At 35.4% G+C, this 16,567-nt stretch overlaps 1 protein-coding gene across 1 annotated transcript in view; it reads left to right on the forward strand.

Annotated features, from left to right (window-relative positions):
• PLCZ1 (phospholipase C, zeta 1) overlaps nucleotides 1–16,567 on the forward strand; it is a 53,340-nt gene that overhangs the window by 17,302 nt on the left and 19,471 nt on the right. The window contains exons 6-9 of the mRNA XM_010149294.1: nucleotides 1,578–1,730; nucleotides 9,998–10,234; nucleotides 13,317–13,464; nucleotides 15,066–15,182. Coding sequence (XP_010147596.1) covers nucleotides 1,578–1,730; nucleotides 9,998–10,234; nucleotides 13,317–13,464; nucleotides 15,066–15,182 — 655 coding nt within the window. The remainder of the gene's footprint in view (nucleotides 1–1,577; nucleotides 1,731–9,997; nucleotides 10,235–13,316; nucleotides 13,465–15,065; nucleotides 15,183–16,567) is intronic.

Genomic DNA, 16,567 nt, shown 5'->3' on the forward strand with positions numbered 1-16,567 from the left:
ACCTATGATCATACATTTATATGGATTCGTATACATATATATTTATAACCTTGTCAGAGTTAAGCATAACTATATTCTGATTTCTATATCAAATTTATTAGGTCTCTAATTTTAAAATATAGTGAAAACAAAAATATTGTTTTATTTCACTGTTCTTCACAACCTATTAGATATAATTCACTTGTTTTTGCTAATATACAACATGTTGTTCATAAATATAATACAAACCTCCTTTAAGAGGCACAAGTTACAGTAAGATTATAATATCACAACAATAGGCAATAGTTCACACCAGCTGTCTCTCCAGGCTAAGGTGTGCTTCTATCTGTAGTCAATAGCAAACGCTCATGGGAAAAGTGTGAAACCAGGCTAAACATAAAATGGCACTTCCCTTAGAAACTGACAGCTAAGATCCTGCCCAAGCAAAGATTTTATTCAGACTATAGTGACCAGTATTACTGGCAAATTATGGTATTTGTTTACACAGCCTAAATGGACATGTCTCATTTGAGCTATTCTCTAATTTTTACTCCATTTCCCATGTTTCACCTGTCTTGCTTTGGTACTGTGTATGCCAGATTTAAATGTCAAAGTACATGAGTATGTCAAAGCTTCCAAGCTCTTCCTAGAGGTACATGAAAATTGCAATAATTTTGTTTATATTTTTCTTTTCCCTTATTTATTTTTCTTTTTTTTTGCAAAAATTATGATTTAAATAACATTCCATCTATCCAATGTGATAATTCCCTGTTGGGACAGAATTCAGGGCAGGTACAAAAGAAAGAACAGATATTAGGTCTGAAGAGACAAAAGGTTTCTTTAATTTTGAAAAACATCAAAATGGTCAGCACTGATGATTTTAGCATTTGGAATGTTTGAAGTGTCCTTTGAAATTAACCTACATTATTTTTTATGCTTTAGCGTGTCTGGGGGGAAGGGGGGTGTGTGTGTGTGTTTACTCCATCCTCCTTTTTTGGCAGATGACATTGTAATTCCTTCATCCTTTAGAAGCTCTGTGTATCAGCTGAGCCATTGACTCTGTGAGAAATTTTGCTTTTTACCTCTGGATTGTACTCTGCCCTGTGCAATTGAATCAGTCTGATTTTTGGCTGATTTAACACTTAATTTCTCTCTACTTTCTTTACATCCAACATTAATGAGTATGTTAAATGCCCATGATAAATTCTTTTCTATGGATTATTGGACAAATACACTTCAGTGTGTGCCTTTAACACAGATATTACCTGGCTTGTCTTATGAAGTGTTGTGTCCTTCTTAACTGATCATTTGATTTTCCTGAATTTTTTTTTGTTTGTTTATGTAATCTCTGCATATGTCTAACCATGTTTTAACTTCCCTGAATTTTTTTCTCTTCTTCAATTGTATTTTCTCCTTTTTTTTTTTTAAATATTGTGAGCTTTTATATTGTGCTACTAACCTGAAACAACTATACTCTGAAATTTTTAAAAATAAAGGAAAATAAAGATGACCAAGGGGAGTTTTGTAAGAGATTTTGGGCAATGAAGGAGACTTTCTTTTACTTATTAATAATAAAAGCCTTCAAATTATATTTTCAGGCATCTGACTATCCCCTTATACTGTCTTTGGAGAACCACTGCAGCACTAAGCAACAGGAAGTAATGGCAAAATATTTAGAAACTATTCTAGGTGAAAAACTTCTTACTTCAACAATCGGTGATACAGCGGTGAATCAGCTGCCTTCTCCTGAGGTAATAATATTGCACTTTTCTCTGTGAAAGCTAGGGATTTTTTTTTTTTTTTTTTTTAATCTATCTTCTGAAGCGGAAACTGAATTTATGAAAATGCTCATCTAGTGTTTGAAACAGACTTCAGTTGTTAACAAAAATAACTAAACAATACAAAAAACTACATGAAAAGAAAACAATAACAGAAAAAGCAAAAATTAATCATATGGATTCATATGGAAGTTTTTGTTTACAGGAAAACTGGTTTCAGTGCAATGCTGAAGCATGTGTTTGTTAAAAGCTAGTATACTAACATTTTTGAAACTCTTAGATATTGCAGCTCACATCATTACAACTTTTGGTGCTTTGGGTGCATTAAAAGTTTTATTTCATTTTATATACAAATGCAGCTAAATGAAGTTTATTGTGGGTTGTAGTTTCTTTTATATGGCAGTTGTAGTAATCTGGCTTGTTATTTTGAACCATACTTACTAACACAGAATAAAACTGCACATAAAAAAGTAAGTAGACACACTGAAATTACTCTGATTTTTTAAAAGTAAACTATTACTTTACTGTGGGGGCCTACAAGGAAGCTGGGGGGGACTTTTTGCAAGGGCCTGTAGTGACAGGACAAGGGGTAACGGGTTTAAATTGAAAGTGGGGAGGTTTAGATTGGATATCAGGAAGAAATTCTTCCTGGAGAGGGTGGTGAGGCCCTGGGACAGGTTGCCCAGAGAAGCTGTGGATGCCCCATCGCTGGAAGTCTTCAAGGCCAGGCTGGATGAGGCTTGGAGCAACCTGGTCTAGTGGAAGGTGTCCCTGCCCATGGCAGGGGGGTTGGGCTGGATGATCTTTAAGGTCCCTTCCAACCCAAACTGTTCTATGATTCTATGATTACTTAATATGAATTTTCGTAGTGTGGTTCATCTACAGTAGTCCTATGTTGGAGATGTGGTAGTGTAAACACAGAAAAGAGCATCTGCCTTTAAAGAGGGCAGATTTATACACAAGGATTGACTTGCCAAAGATTGTAAAAATAAGTACTACTGAATCTGAACTCTGAATATGAGAGCTATGCAAATGTCTGAATAATTAAATTTTCAAAATTTCAAGTTACTGAAATAGTGTTGTAATGAGGAACTTCAAAGTTCCTCCCCTCCCCTCCTTTTCTCTGAAACAAGGGTTCCAGTGATTCACTTTTAAAAGAAGAGAGACAGTATAAATTTTTGAACAATATTATTCTTTGGACAAAATTTTAAAAATCTTTCCTTTAAACATGTTAGTGTTTTCTGCTAATTTATTTTTTGCTCCTTAGATTGAAAGAATTTCCTGAAATTTAAATATATTACTGAAATTGAAACCTAAATCCATATTTTTTGTCAATGAAAATGTTGATAGAACTATTTCAACAAGTTCTGTAACTGCAAAAATATTCTCTTTCTCAGCAAGTTTCTCCCTAAGGCAGTGTTTCTCAGCTGGTGGCTTGAGACCCCTGGGATATGAAGTCAAAAAAGGCAATTAGATGGGTGTTGAAAATGTTATTGCAAACTAAAACAAATAAATTACCATTGTTCCAGTCCTTGCACATAATTTTCTTTCAAGGACAAAAGACTTTTTTTAAGTTCTTGTAACACATGCATACATACAAAATAGTTATTTAGGTTTGTCACTGTTACCAGTGATATACCAAATACATTTTATACTTCTTTTAATATTCACTGAAGAAGGAACAATGCAAATGAAAATATGTGGAGGAAACACTGTCGTAAGGAAAGACAACACACAGAGTTGTATTTTTGTAAAGGATTTGTCATGGAAAAAACATTTTTGAAGTGGTGTGTCCAAAAGACTTGCTAAATTATTAGCATGCTGATATATTTTTATAGCAATGCTGTCATAAGTATTTTTAATATATCTAGATATATTTTCCAGTAAGACTTCTTTTATTTTTAGATTGTACCATTGTATTTTTTATATCACTCTGCCAAATATCACTTTGTAAATTAGAAAAAAATATAAACTGTATGAAACCTGAGGGTTTGTTTTAAAGTTTCTGAAAGCATAGCTGTATTCAGTCTAATAGGTGTCCAAAGATCATGTGTCCTCTGTAGCAAACACAAAATCAGTGTACTGCATCTGAATTGTGGAGTCCTTTGATCACCTACTTAAAAATATTAATTTCTGTAAGGTATGTCCCTTACCATATGTTTACCAAATGTATAATATAGGGAATTCATACTTTAAATTTACATAGGTTAGAGTTTTCATAAGTCAGTTCTGTAGAATTATCGTCTGAAAACACAATGCTGGGTTTCATACTTACTCCTCACTTAAATGTATAAGGTTGAGGTGAGATTAATTCTATGAACTTTTTAATCTTTTAAAGTTACGTGACTTGTATTATGTGATTTTGTAAAATGTAAGAGTTACCTGAATAATACCACTGTCCTCAGCTGATTTACAAAAATCTGAATTTACGAAATCATTATGTTGAGAATGAGCAAGGATAGGATCATCTCCATTTCTCTTAGCTGCAAGAGAAATCATTACAACTTTTTTTTTTTTTTTTTTGCAATGGAAATATGCAGTTATGACTGAATTTGCAAATAGAGTAATAAGTCTGACTTTCAGTTAGCACCTTTTTGATGAACCACTTTTTGCCCCTGTTCCAAAGGAGGCATCCAGCCTTATAGCATCACACCCTTAAAGCTTGGGACCTTGTGCCAAGGTTGGGTAAATTCATTATTGTTCAACTGAGCCAGATGCTGAACTTAGTCTTAAGCCTGCTTTATTTAAGCAGTGCAAAAGAGATGTTCAGAACCATAATTAAAGAATTTAAAATGTTGTTTGTGAGAAGGATTCTCAGTTAGTGTAGAAGAAATAGTGGTCAGCTATACAATTTAATGTTCCACTTTTCTCAAGACAAATCACTGGCCAGAATAGGGAAGAAGCTATTGCATCTGGTATGATTCTATAGGAGCCCAATTGGCAAGGCCATCTTGAGAACAAAATTATATCGGAAGTGTTAACACCAGTAACAGAGTAAAGGCATTGTTCATAAAACATGACAGTCTTCTGATTTCTAACATAAGTCTAATAAAATGTAGTGAGTGTCAGGATAATTGAAGTCCATTGTAATTGCTGAGATAAGAGAATGGTAACATTCTCTCCTCTGTTGAATGGTACAACAGAATGGTAAATATTCATCAGTGTGGCTCAAGCACAGTAAATACACTTGCTTAGAGGCTGATCCAACTGATAGTCTGATAACCCATTTTGAAAAGAACTACTATGAATAATGTACTCAAGGGAATTGGTGTTCCTGCATACATGAGTACTTTTACTAGAAAAATTTTTATCAGAGAACTGTATCTATCTATATTATGTTCATAGGCAACAAAAATCAAAAGCTTTGAAATCAGTTTCCTATTTTAAAACTTTCCCATGTAACTCATCTGTATTTATATGTGAACCTGTATCTTTCATTAAATACGGAAATAGAAAAAAATTAAAAACATAGAAAATATAACACAAAGCAACATTTTAAAAATAGGTTTTTACGCGTTCTATTTTAGCCTACTAATAGGTCTTAAGTTTTGTTTGTAGAGTCCTGTTCAGCATGTTCTGTGGCCAGCATACATTCTTTTCACCTAGATTTTTAGCTTTTTCCTTAGCATGTTTTATTGAATATCCTTTTAAAGTATGCTCTAAATATTAATTTAAAATGATGATTTCTTCAGTGTTGCCTTTTTTAGACTGTTACACTGTCTTATATAAAAATAAAATAAAAATAGGTGATAAAATGCTCAGATGCTAAAATATTTACTTATCTTGACTGTAAATGAATATGAATGTCACACTAAAATAGCTCAGCGTTAGGGTGAATACACTTCAAGTCGTTTTACTATATGTGTAAATATATATATGAATTGAATTACTGTTTAAAAATTAAGGTATTTGGATTACGGTACATCAATCTACCTTACACCGCTGGCATGATATATACATGAACTACTTAGGAATTTTTCATTATTTGCAGGTTTTCTATCACAAAATTGGTAAGAGATATTGATGCATTGTTAATTGAAAGTGAGGTGGAAACTTGTTATTTTACAAGTCATCAATGTTTACCACACAGCTGCAAGATCAATTATTACGTTGTGCTGGTTCAAAAGCATTTCTTGCCATGATCTCCAAGGTTTTCTCAGAGTTACTAAAGCCATGTTACCTAAATAAAATGGCCTATTTAATAATATTGACGAAGATTCATAGAGGGTCTCCAGTACAACTTTATGCTCTCTGTGCATTTTGAACCCTACTAATAGTGGGAGGGGGAGAAACCATCTAACCCCATAGCCAGGACCACTCCTCCACCTTTTCTTCACCTGTATCTACTCAATATATACTATTTTCCCAGAATAGTCACTGTTCTCCCAGAACACACCAGTCTGGGTGAACCAAGTACCAGTCTTCAATGTATAGACATAACATTTGAGATTCATATTGCTACTGCACTTTCTTCCCTTCTCTCTAAAGACTTGTCTCACTGAGAAACTTTCAAAACTTAGTTGTACCTGCCTGTCCATAATCTCTGACAAATAGATTCTTACTGACTGTCTGTAACATCTGACAAAAGGGTAATAGTCTTATTAACCTGTGGCTATATGATTCAATTTGCAGCCTAACCATCTCCAAATTTTCCTCTCCCATATCTTTGTGGGGTTTTATAGTCTTATTTTCTTGTTATTGAAAAAGTAGGACATGAAGATTTTCACTCAGAAATCCAAGATCAAGACTGCTTTAGCATACCTAATTCTGTTGCTTCAGTGACGAGATTCATTCCTATTTTTCTGACCTACAAGTCACATATGCAAATGTCTTGACCAAGTCCTTGCATCAGAAAAATCTTTGCTCCTTAGCAAGTCAAACACATTTCCAGCCCACTGTTTTGCCTGTTAATCTATGTCATCCATTCTTTGCAAAAATTACAAGACAGAGGTTGAAAATGTAGGATTCCTTAGTGATGACCTCAAAAATAAGAAAATCAGTATTGTTTATCATAAAATTTCTGAATTCTTTAGGATGAGCTCAGACTTTTCCTCATAGTGAACAGTGAAATGACTGGAGGCAGTGTTAACAAATACAAGGAATGCCATTTAAATATGAGGAAAAGAATTTTTACTGTCATGGTGGTCAGGCACTGGAGCAGATTGCCAGAGGGATTATAGAGTCTCCATCCTGGAGATACTCAAAGCCTGACTGGATACAGCCCTGACTCTTATTGACCCTGCTCTGAACAAGGGGGTGGACTAGATGGTTTCCAGGGGTCCCTCCCAAACTCAGACATTCTGTACTTATATGATAGTCTTCCTGATGTGACCATGGACCTGCTCCAAGACTTGTGTGGCAGTCACTGGGTTGCTTCCTGAACTTGCCTACCATCACCAGACCTGCTCTACTTGTCTGACTGTTGCCCCAGTTGTTGAGGTGCCTGCCCTGTGGCCATCCTCAGCTCCTGGGCCACCTTCTGCAGCTGCTGGCCTTTATTACTTTCTGACCAGGAGATGCTGCAGATTGTTGAACAATGAGTAGCAGGTTCATTAACAGTGATTTGCAACATATTTCTGGATCAGTTTCACCTCATTTTTTCTGCCCTAAAAGTATCTTATTTCTCTGACGTTTGAAGCAGTCCTCAGGTAAAACAGGATACAGTGCTGTCAGCTAAGGGTCCTGGTTTTCAATGGGATCTAACCTTAATGCCAACAGTTATAATAGCTCAAGCCCCTTAGCTATTAGCAAATTGATCCTCTGTCTTTAAAGTTTGAGTCCTGAGTGGGACTCTTTCTGGTAGACAAATGAGAAATAATACATTGAAAAACTGTTTTTAAGGACCAAGTATTTCTTGAAACATAAACACTTTTACCAAGGATTATGGCAGGTTTTCACTTCATCCAGAAAACTAGTCTGCCAGTGTCACCCCTCCCATAATTCCTTCTTTAGACATGCTCTTTTTTTTTTTTTTTAAGACATTTAGAAAGATTCTCTCATGTATTTTGTGTCTACTACAGAGCACAATTGTTCCAATTGCTGTACTTGGAGGCTTTTTGCTTATGCCAGCCTTGTAGTCCCATGATGCTCTAGGGAAGGTCTATTATGTGTTACAGATTTAAATATTTCAATATACTTACAGTTTATTTAGAAGTACGTGGTAAATATGTATTTTTTAATATATTGCATTTTATATTTAAACTAGAAAAGAGAAGTTTCAGTGGATGTTCAGACTTTCAGGTCATTATCTGCTTGAATGATTTAGACATTTGTATAAAAAGATGCTGCCTGTTTAGCACTGCTGATTCCCAATCAAAGAACTGAAATTCACATAGTCACTGATTTAGTAAACAAACATTTGTCATAAGTTTTTTTGAAGATCTCTTTGAAGCTCAGACTTAAAATCCATGGTATCTCTTTTTCAGTTCATGTTTCACTTCAAGTGATCTGGGTTAACTATTATTGGAATCTGCTTCTGGCCAAAAAATAGCAAAATTTCTTCTTGCTAGAGTGTTTTCTGTAACTGTTTTTGAAAAGGGAGCTGTGGTTTTAAAATGTTATCTTTATAGAAAGAAAAGAAGAAACTTTGTCCTACCTCAGGGCATTTATATCTTAGCTAACAGTTCATAAACAGAATTTTAGAAACTATCTGACTTAAAACATAATGGCCCATTTTTCTATGATGACACAGCTTATGGCCTATTTTTACTTAAAACAAGTTTACATGTAGGAGGCAGTAATATATCCACAGACTTATTTTCCATCCCTTATATAACAGATTTTTTTATTTTTTAATTTGTAGACTTAAATCTTACCTGTGAATAACAAAATACAAGACCAAAAGTGGGTAGAATTGCTTTTAAATATTGGGAAATAAAAAGATGAAGAGGAAAATTTAGAATACCTTAAAATATGAATAGCATTGCTCATATTAAAACTCTTCTAAAAATATCACAGAAAAAAATGAGTGCATCAATAAGAAATGAAGGAAATGTTAAAGGGCATCCTTTTTCTGAATCATCAGTGCAGAGAGACTAATCAAATCTTACTCTACCATGGCATTGATAGATATTAGGCATTGGATATCTTATTCCATCGGCACACTGACAAACTACTAATACAAGATCTGAAGTGATAAGGGGATTAACAGCAATAGAAGTTGCAATGTAAATAGAGGGAATGTCTATTTCCTTGCCTTCAGCTGTAGTTTCTGTTATAATGCTTTGGGTTTATATATATGTTTTCATCATCCATGTTTTTCATATTTACTTAATGGGTACCTTAAAATACAGTATTTCAGCTATTATTCAGTGTGTAAGTGTTCATTCCTTGTTTCCGTAACCTTCCCAGCAGTGTAGCCTTCCTTCTCCCTAATGTATATGAAACTTAAGGAATATTTTTGTTGATCACCTTAGCCAAGAACCTAATTAAGTCTTGTTACTCACTTGGCAGTTCCTGTCTACAGAAGTAGACATGAATATCTGCTACATAATAGCTGGTTTACTATGAATATAACTTCATAAATATAAGTAAAATCTATACTCATAGGATTCAGGTGCACAGATGAAAGCCATCTTATTATAAGTTATAAAATTCAGTGATTTTTTTCCTACATCATTTATTATGGAAGTTGAAACAAGCCCATTCTAAAATTTGTTGCTTAGGCAACAAATTACCAAACTCTGTTGATTTCCCTGATCAGGTACGATCAGCATGAGGATCCACTGTATAATGATATAACAACAAAAGTTTTAATTCGGTACACTAGACAGATATGCACAAATGTACTCATGAAATAGGGTAACCAATTTCTAGCAGCTTCAATGATAGCTTAGAAAAAATCTCAAATTAAAATCAGGTACGTCTACAAATCTATATATAAAAAATAAATTCATGCATATTAAAAATATGTATCACCTATGTCTTACCTCAGACACTTACTTAACTCTTCACTTTAATCTTGCTCAGTTTCAGCACCTGCATATCTGAGTAGTGGAGAGCTTTTTTCCTGGGGTTAGATGTTCACATTCTACTGTGTACTTTGATGCCCAGATTCTGTTTGTTTTACTTGTTTTGGACTTCAGCCTCACCAATATCTATGTTCACTTTGTTACATCACTTCATTACACTTTGTAAAGAGCTATTAATCATGAACGTGGGTTAAACAATATCTAGATATGAAAACCTACAATTAGTCTATACATAAATCTAGTTACTTCTGTTTAACCTCTTTTCTACAGGCATTAAAACGCAGAATTCTGGTAAAAAATAAAAAAGTTGGAACAATTGAAGAGGGTGTACTCAGGAGAAATGGTGAAAATCAGAGTGAAACAGAGGAAATTTCTGAATATGAAAGTATGTCCGATGAAGATGAGACTGATGAAAAAGTCACTCTCTGCTCAAAGACTGGTACCCCAAAAAGAAAACGTAAACATAAATCTTCATCGTCACCTCGAAAAAAGGCAAAGGTAACTTTTGTCTCAAATGAATTTAGAATAGATATATGCCTGGTTTTGTTTTTGTGTTGGTTTTTTTTTTTTTTTTAATTGAAGGAATTTATTATCTTAAATAGAGACTAAATTTAAAAGGTAGGCTCTAAAATTAGTTAGAGAAATATATTCCGAAATATTTTTTTTGCCCTAAGATTTCAGATTTACTGATTCTAATAGGACGCTCTAAACTGGAGCATATTTTAGTATCCAACTAAAAAGTGACGCTTCCCTGTGCTCCCATCCTAAACTACACCTGCATTTTTTATTTTCAGATCTTTTGCCTGTCCCAGGTGCTCAACCATAGAATCTCAGAATGTTTTGGGTTGGAAAGGACCTTAAAGACCATCTAGTTCCAACCCCCCTGCCACAGGCAGGGACACCTTCCACTAGACCAGGTTGCTCAAAGCCTCATCCAGCCTGGCCTTGGACACTTCCAGGGATGGGGCATCCACAGCTTCTCTGGGCAGCCTATTCCATTGCCTCACCACACTCTGCAGGAAGAATTTCTCTTACATCCAATCTAAGTCTCGTTGCTTTCTGTTTAAACTCGTTACCCCTTGTCCTGTCACTAGCGGCCCTTGTAAAAAGTCGCCCCCCGCTTCCTTGTAGCCCCCCTTCAGGTACTGGAAGGTGCTCTAAGGTCTCTCCAGAGGCTTCTCTTCAGGATGAACAAGCCCAATTCTCTCAGCCTTTTTTCATAGCAGAAGTGCTCCAGCCCTTGGAATATCTTCATGGCCTTCTCTGGACTAGCTCCAACTGGTCTATATCCTTCTGATGTTGCGGGCTCCAGAGCTGGTCAAAATTCTCTCGACCCAGCCCAGGATAAGGTTGGCTTTCTGGGCTGCAAGTGCACACTGCCAGGTTATGTTGAGCTTCTCATCAACCAACAGCCTTACGTCCTTCTCCTCAGGACTCTTCTCAATCTATCCTCTGCTCAGACTGTACTTGTGTTTGGCATTGCCCTGACTCTGGCACAAAACCTTGCACTTGGCCTTATTCATGAATTTCGCACAGACCCACCTCTCCAGCCTGTCCAGGTCTCTCTGGATGGCATCCATTCCCTCCAGGGTGTCAACTGCACCACACCACTTGCTGTCATCAGCAAAATTCCCAAGGATGCACTCAGTCCCACCATCCACGTCACCAACAAAGATACCCAATACGACAATAGACTCAATATAAAATTGCCCAACTGCATTGTTGGTCTCAAGCCCCTCCTAGATCTATGCATTGAGAACACTCATGATAAAGAACAGTTATCTGTTTCTTCCTGAAGTCCACCAGTCTATCACAGAAATCTTGTTCCTTGTTCCCATTCCCCACATCAAAACTGGATTTACGCATGAAGTTAGATGTACAGTTCTGGTTGCTCTAAAAGATTTTAAAGAGGTTTTAATAGAAAAAGTATTTTTAAATTTACCATGTAGAGACTTAATTTGAAAACTATTTCTGAAAGACAGTATAAGATTTGGATGAATTTTCTTTTTAATAGTCAGATTGAACTATTTTTAAAAAAAAAAAAAAAACAAATAGTAATTCTCTGCCATAGAAATCTGTTGTTCCATCAGGGTTCAATCTGCTTTGTTCAAGCTTTTTTGGCAGATAGGAAGCACCCAGTATCCAGTCACTTTTGTACATCATGCTCTGACTATCTGAATGTGGATGGACTGCAATACTCCTCAGGGCTCAGTGTTTTTGCTGAGAGGTGCTGTATCTTCCTCTGTCCTTCTTTTCTAAGTGATTTGAAGGTCAAGATCTTTGCATCTTTTTCTTTCCATCTGATACAGAGAGATAGTAAGGAAAAATTCTGAGGAAGGATGGAATTCTCTTTGAACAGGGAAGGACAAATCTCCAGATAATAAGGTCACATATATATTTGTAACATCACGTTACAGACAAGAACGTATATGACATACATCTTGATCAACAACAGATATCTGGTCACGTTTCAAGAGCTGAAGAGAAAATGGTTTCTGGGGTACCACTCTACTGTAGGGGGAATATTTATTCTGAGGTCCCACTCCATTGCTCTTTTGGAGTGTAGGAAGACACTTGAATCCACACCCCAGATACCTCAGTGATCCTGTTGGCTTTGGCTGTGTCACTGCCTTCCACATCCAACAAGACATATTATTCAGGAGTGCTGTGCTATAGACTCCTATTGATCCTTGTGGGACATAGACCCAGAATAATTAATGCACTTGAACCCTGCATAGTTTATGAACAACGAGCAGGCAATCCTTATTAGTCAGAAAAGACTTTTCCTTCAAATGCTTTAATGGAATGTAAACATTATTAGTACCACGAACTTTATGCTGGTTATTACCACTGAGTAGCTCACAAGTTCTTGCTAAGTAAGATGAAGAGGTAATGTAACACCACAGTTTGAGAGAGAAGACCTTGGTAAAATTTCAGTCACTTCCGTGTATGGCAGCCTTTGCTTTTAACTGCTTTGGTAATGGAGTAAGACTAAGCAAAGATTTTGGCTGAAGAACTTTCCGTTTTAATGAAGAACAGAGTTTTCCTAGCTTCAAAGCAATGCTTGGAGAAATATACCTATGACTGATTTGCTTGGCACAGTAAAATATTCTCCTGTAGTTTTACATTTTGTAGTTGAGTTTGTGCTATTGATGTATAGATTCTCCTGACCCCCACATACTTCCTGCCAGTACACCTTTTCTAGTACTTGACCTGTTTAGGAATATGAAGTTGAACATATTTTAAATGAGTTAACAGTCATGAAAAATGATATTAATTTACATACCAGTCTCAGAAGCAGGGGAACCATCAAGCTGTCCAGCAGAACACCCTGCTAGGAGTATTGGAAACATCTCTCCATTCACCCTACAACTGCTATGATGAACATACAGACAATAACCTTAATTGTCTCTGACTGGATCAACTCTCACTATCAAAAGTCATATCTTAAGCTCAAATATTCATTAATTGCAGCATATTTTACCATGCTTTATGTATCTAAAATGATAGTTTCTTCTGAATTTTTAATAATAATTGTGTTATTGTGATTTTTTTAATTCTTCCATTATTTTATAATTATTAGATAAAGACAAAAATTGCCTTGGCATTGTCGGACCTTGTGATTTATACCAAATCTGAGAAGTTTGTGAGCTTTGAGCATTCTCTAACTAATCAGAAGTGCTATGAAAATAATTCAATTGGAGAGGTTCAAGCACGAAGATTTGTGAAACGTTCAGGTAATTTATTTTTATTTAATCAGATAAAAGTTACAGCATTGCTATGATTTACTGCTCAGGCATTGAAAGGGTTAGAATTTTATGAAACACATGCTGTCTGATTTTATTTGTTTGTATTTATAACATTGTTTTAGAAATATCTTGTATTTGCACTGCATTTTTATATTTCCGTTAGCTTTGTGAAGAAAATTGAAACTCAGCTTTGTCTAGTTTCATGTAGTTTTACAAGAACAAATATTAACATAGTATACAAAAAGTTGGAGTATCTTTTGATTCTTTTTTTTTCTGCCTCAAATAATTTAGAAGTTACAGTCAATACCTGAAAATGTGTGGAAGAGATTTCACCTCCCCATGTACGGTCTGTAGCACTCACTGGAGTTGGGCATGCAGTACCCCTGGCTTTGATAACTGCAGCTAAGAGAATCCACACTGATGGAATGAATAAACCCCATAGCAGGCAGTTTGCTCTATTGGACCAGATCTTTCATACCAGCCAAGTTAATTATTCAAAACTCATTCTGTGCTTGAGCATCTCCATTTGGTGCAGCCTGCACAGTGCAAGCTTCTGCTGTTTTAACTTCAGCTGCCTGCCAACAGCCTTAAAGGAGGGATAAGAACAGAGATCACTGACCATGAGAATGAAGTGTCCCACAGGCCCAATCCTTCTGCACCAGTCCAGCTTCCATCCACCATGTTGTGGACAGGATTCAATGTTTGGTTAGTTGAATGGTGCTTGAACAGGTAGGCTTTTGCCAGCCATCCGCAGTCAGAGTCCTCTCTGGTCCCTCTAGCAAACTAGTGAACAAAAAAGTAGTTTTATTTAAAAAAAAAAAAAAAAAAGAGTGGAAAGGATCAGGGTGATGATCCTGGAAATGTAAAGCTTTCTGCTTAATTGCTAAAAGGGAATAGTGTACCTAGGAGTACTTTGAAGTTTTCCACATCTGTTTAGTTTGTGCCTTTGTGGGAGGGAACACTGCTAGGAGGAAGAAAACCAACTCATGGGATAGTTAACATCTTCTGAAAAATTCTAAAGGAACTGATTAAGGGACTTTTAGAAATGCACTGTTCACCCATCTTGAGATTATTCTGCCATTTTATTAAAACCTCAAAACAGCAATCAAGCTAAAATAATTTTGGGGTGGTTTTTTCCCCCCTATTGAAATATAAAAGAACGGGCTTTTTGATCAATTTCCTGTTTTGTGTCTTTCCAATTTTCCATGGGAACACAGTAGGCTTTAGCATAAAAATAATATTTGCCTAACAAAGAGGTGAAGAAATAGAATATTTATGTGAAGAAATGATTCTTGGTTATTGAACCTTTAACAAAAGTCTCTGCTATAGACAGGAATACCAGCACACTCAAATATGCACAAAATACTATCACATTTTAAGGTTTTAAAAGAGAATTTCAGCCATATCTCAGTGCCCCATAAACCAATACTAACATGCATAAAAATCACTTAAAATCTAAGCACGTTGATACTATATACTGATTGTGTAAAAAAAAAATTGCTAGATCAGATTATTCATAAAGAGATCTTATTTGAATAATAATAAAAAATAAAGTTCTTCTTACCAAGGTTTTATCATTCTGTTTTCAGCTAAAGAGTTTGTTTCACATACTTCGAGATTCATTACAAGAATCTATCCCAAAGGAACAAGAATGAATTCTTCAAATTATAATCCTCAGGAGTTCTGGAATGTGGGGTGTCAAATGGGTAAGTACGTTTGCAGAGACTGTTGCATTCCAGGCTTTGCAGAGGCTGTTACAGATACAAGAATTTTCTCTTCCTATAGTTTTTTTTGTGTTGTACAAGATACACATTTTCCCTCAACAGCATCGCTTTCAATTTGCATTATCTAACCTCCTTCAGTCTACATATCCTAGTAATTTTATGTCTCAGAATCCAGGAATTCTGGTATAGAATAACTAAGAGGAATATTATGTTCATCTATTTACATTTATAATTAGTTACAATTAGGCCCTAACTAATTATAAATATCACTATTTCTTAAATAGCTATATCTTATCCCAAATATCCCAGTTTATAATAATTCATTAACTGCTTTAAACTACTTTTTTCTCCATTGGATTATAAGAAAAACACTAGTAAGAACAATACATTTTAATCTTTGAACCTTATTTCATATTACTTGTTGCCCTAAGACTAAACAAATTATGATTTTATCTTATGAAACAGTGTAGCAAAAGCACATACAAAACCCACTTTCAACAGCTAAACCAGAATTTTATTATTTTTCTCATATATGATCTCCTTTTTTATTAATAATTCTGATAAGTATCTCCAAATGCCTGTAAAGAAATTCTAAATGATAATTTATATTTCACTCCCTGTCTGTTAAGGCTGAAATTATGTTAACTATGGTACCTTAGGTTTTGAGGTAAAAGTGAGCATGCTATGTATTAAACACTGTACTGCCAAAAAAGAAATATTTGTAATATACCTTTCAAGAAAATGAAAATAGATTACATTCTTTTGGATGCTGCATTAATCAAATTCCATAACCTCTGTGGCTAAGGTATAAATGCAGTGCATTTGTAAGAGAAAATGGGAATGGTAGCTTCTTACTCTATTTGTTTTTTCCTTCTTTCTCTTTTTTTATTATTAAAAAAAACCCAAACAAACAAACCCAGAACCCACACCACCACCTTTTACAGCTGAGGTCTAGCCCTTTATAGCTACTTTGTAGTTAGCAGGGGAATAGAAGCAACTGCCTGTTTAGCTGAAGGTGGGAGTTTTTGGAATGCAATTGCATTAGCTTCTTCCTAAGGTTGCCCTATAGCAATGAATTAGAAGAGGTAATGGAAAGATTTATGTGTGTCAAGTTAGAATTCTTACACAACAATTGAAGCCTCGCCTGAAGGGTCTGTGGGTTTTCAATGGTTTTCTGTGACTGGAGTTGCAGAGACACAGGAGATGTGGGCATAACTGCAGTCATGCCAAGAATTCCCAGATTATGATATGCACTGCAACAAAGCACACAAATGCTCCTGGTCAACAGGATACCCAGGCACAGCTGGGAGCTGCTGGGAGTCTCAGTGACTGCATTAGACACAACCTAAGTTTAGCATCTTAATTTC

This window comes from Eurypyga helias, unplaced genomic scaffold, assembly GCF_000690775.1.
Source record: "Eurypyga helias isolate BGI_N326 unplaced genomic scaffold, ASM69077v1 scaffold3113, whole genome shotgun sequence".
In the NCBI taxonomy this organism is placed as follows: domain Eukaryota; kingdom Metazoa; phylum Chordata; class Aves; order Eurypygiformes; family Eurypygidae; genus Eurypyga; species Eurypyga helias.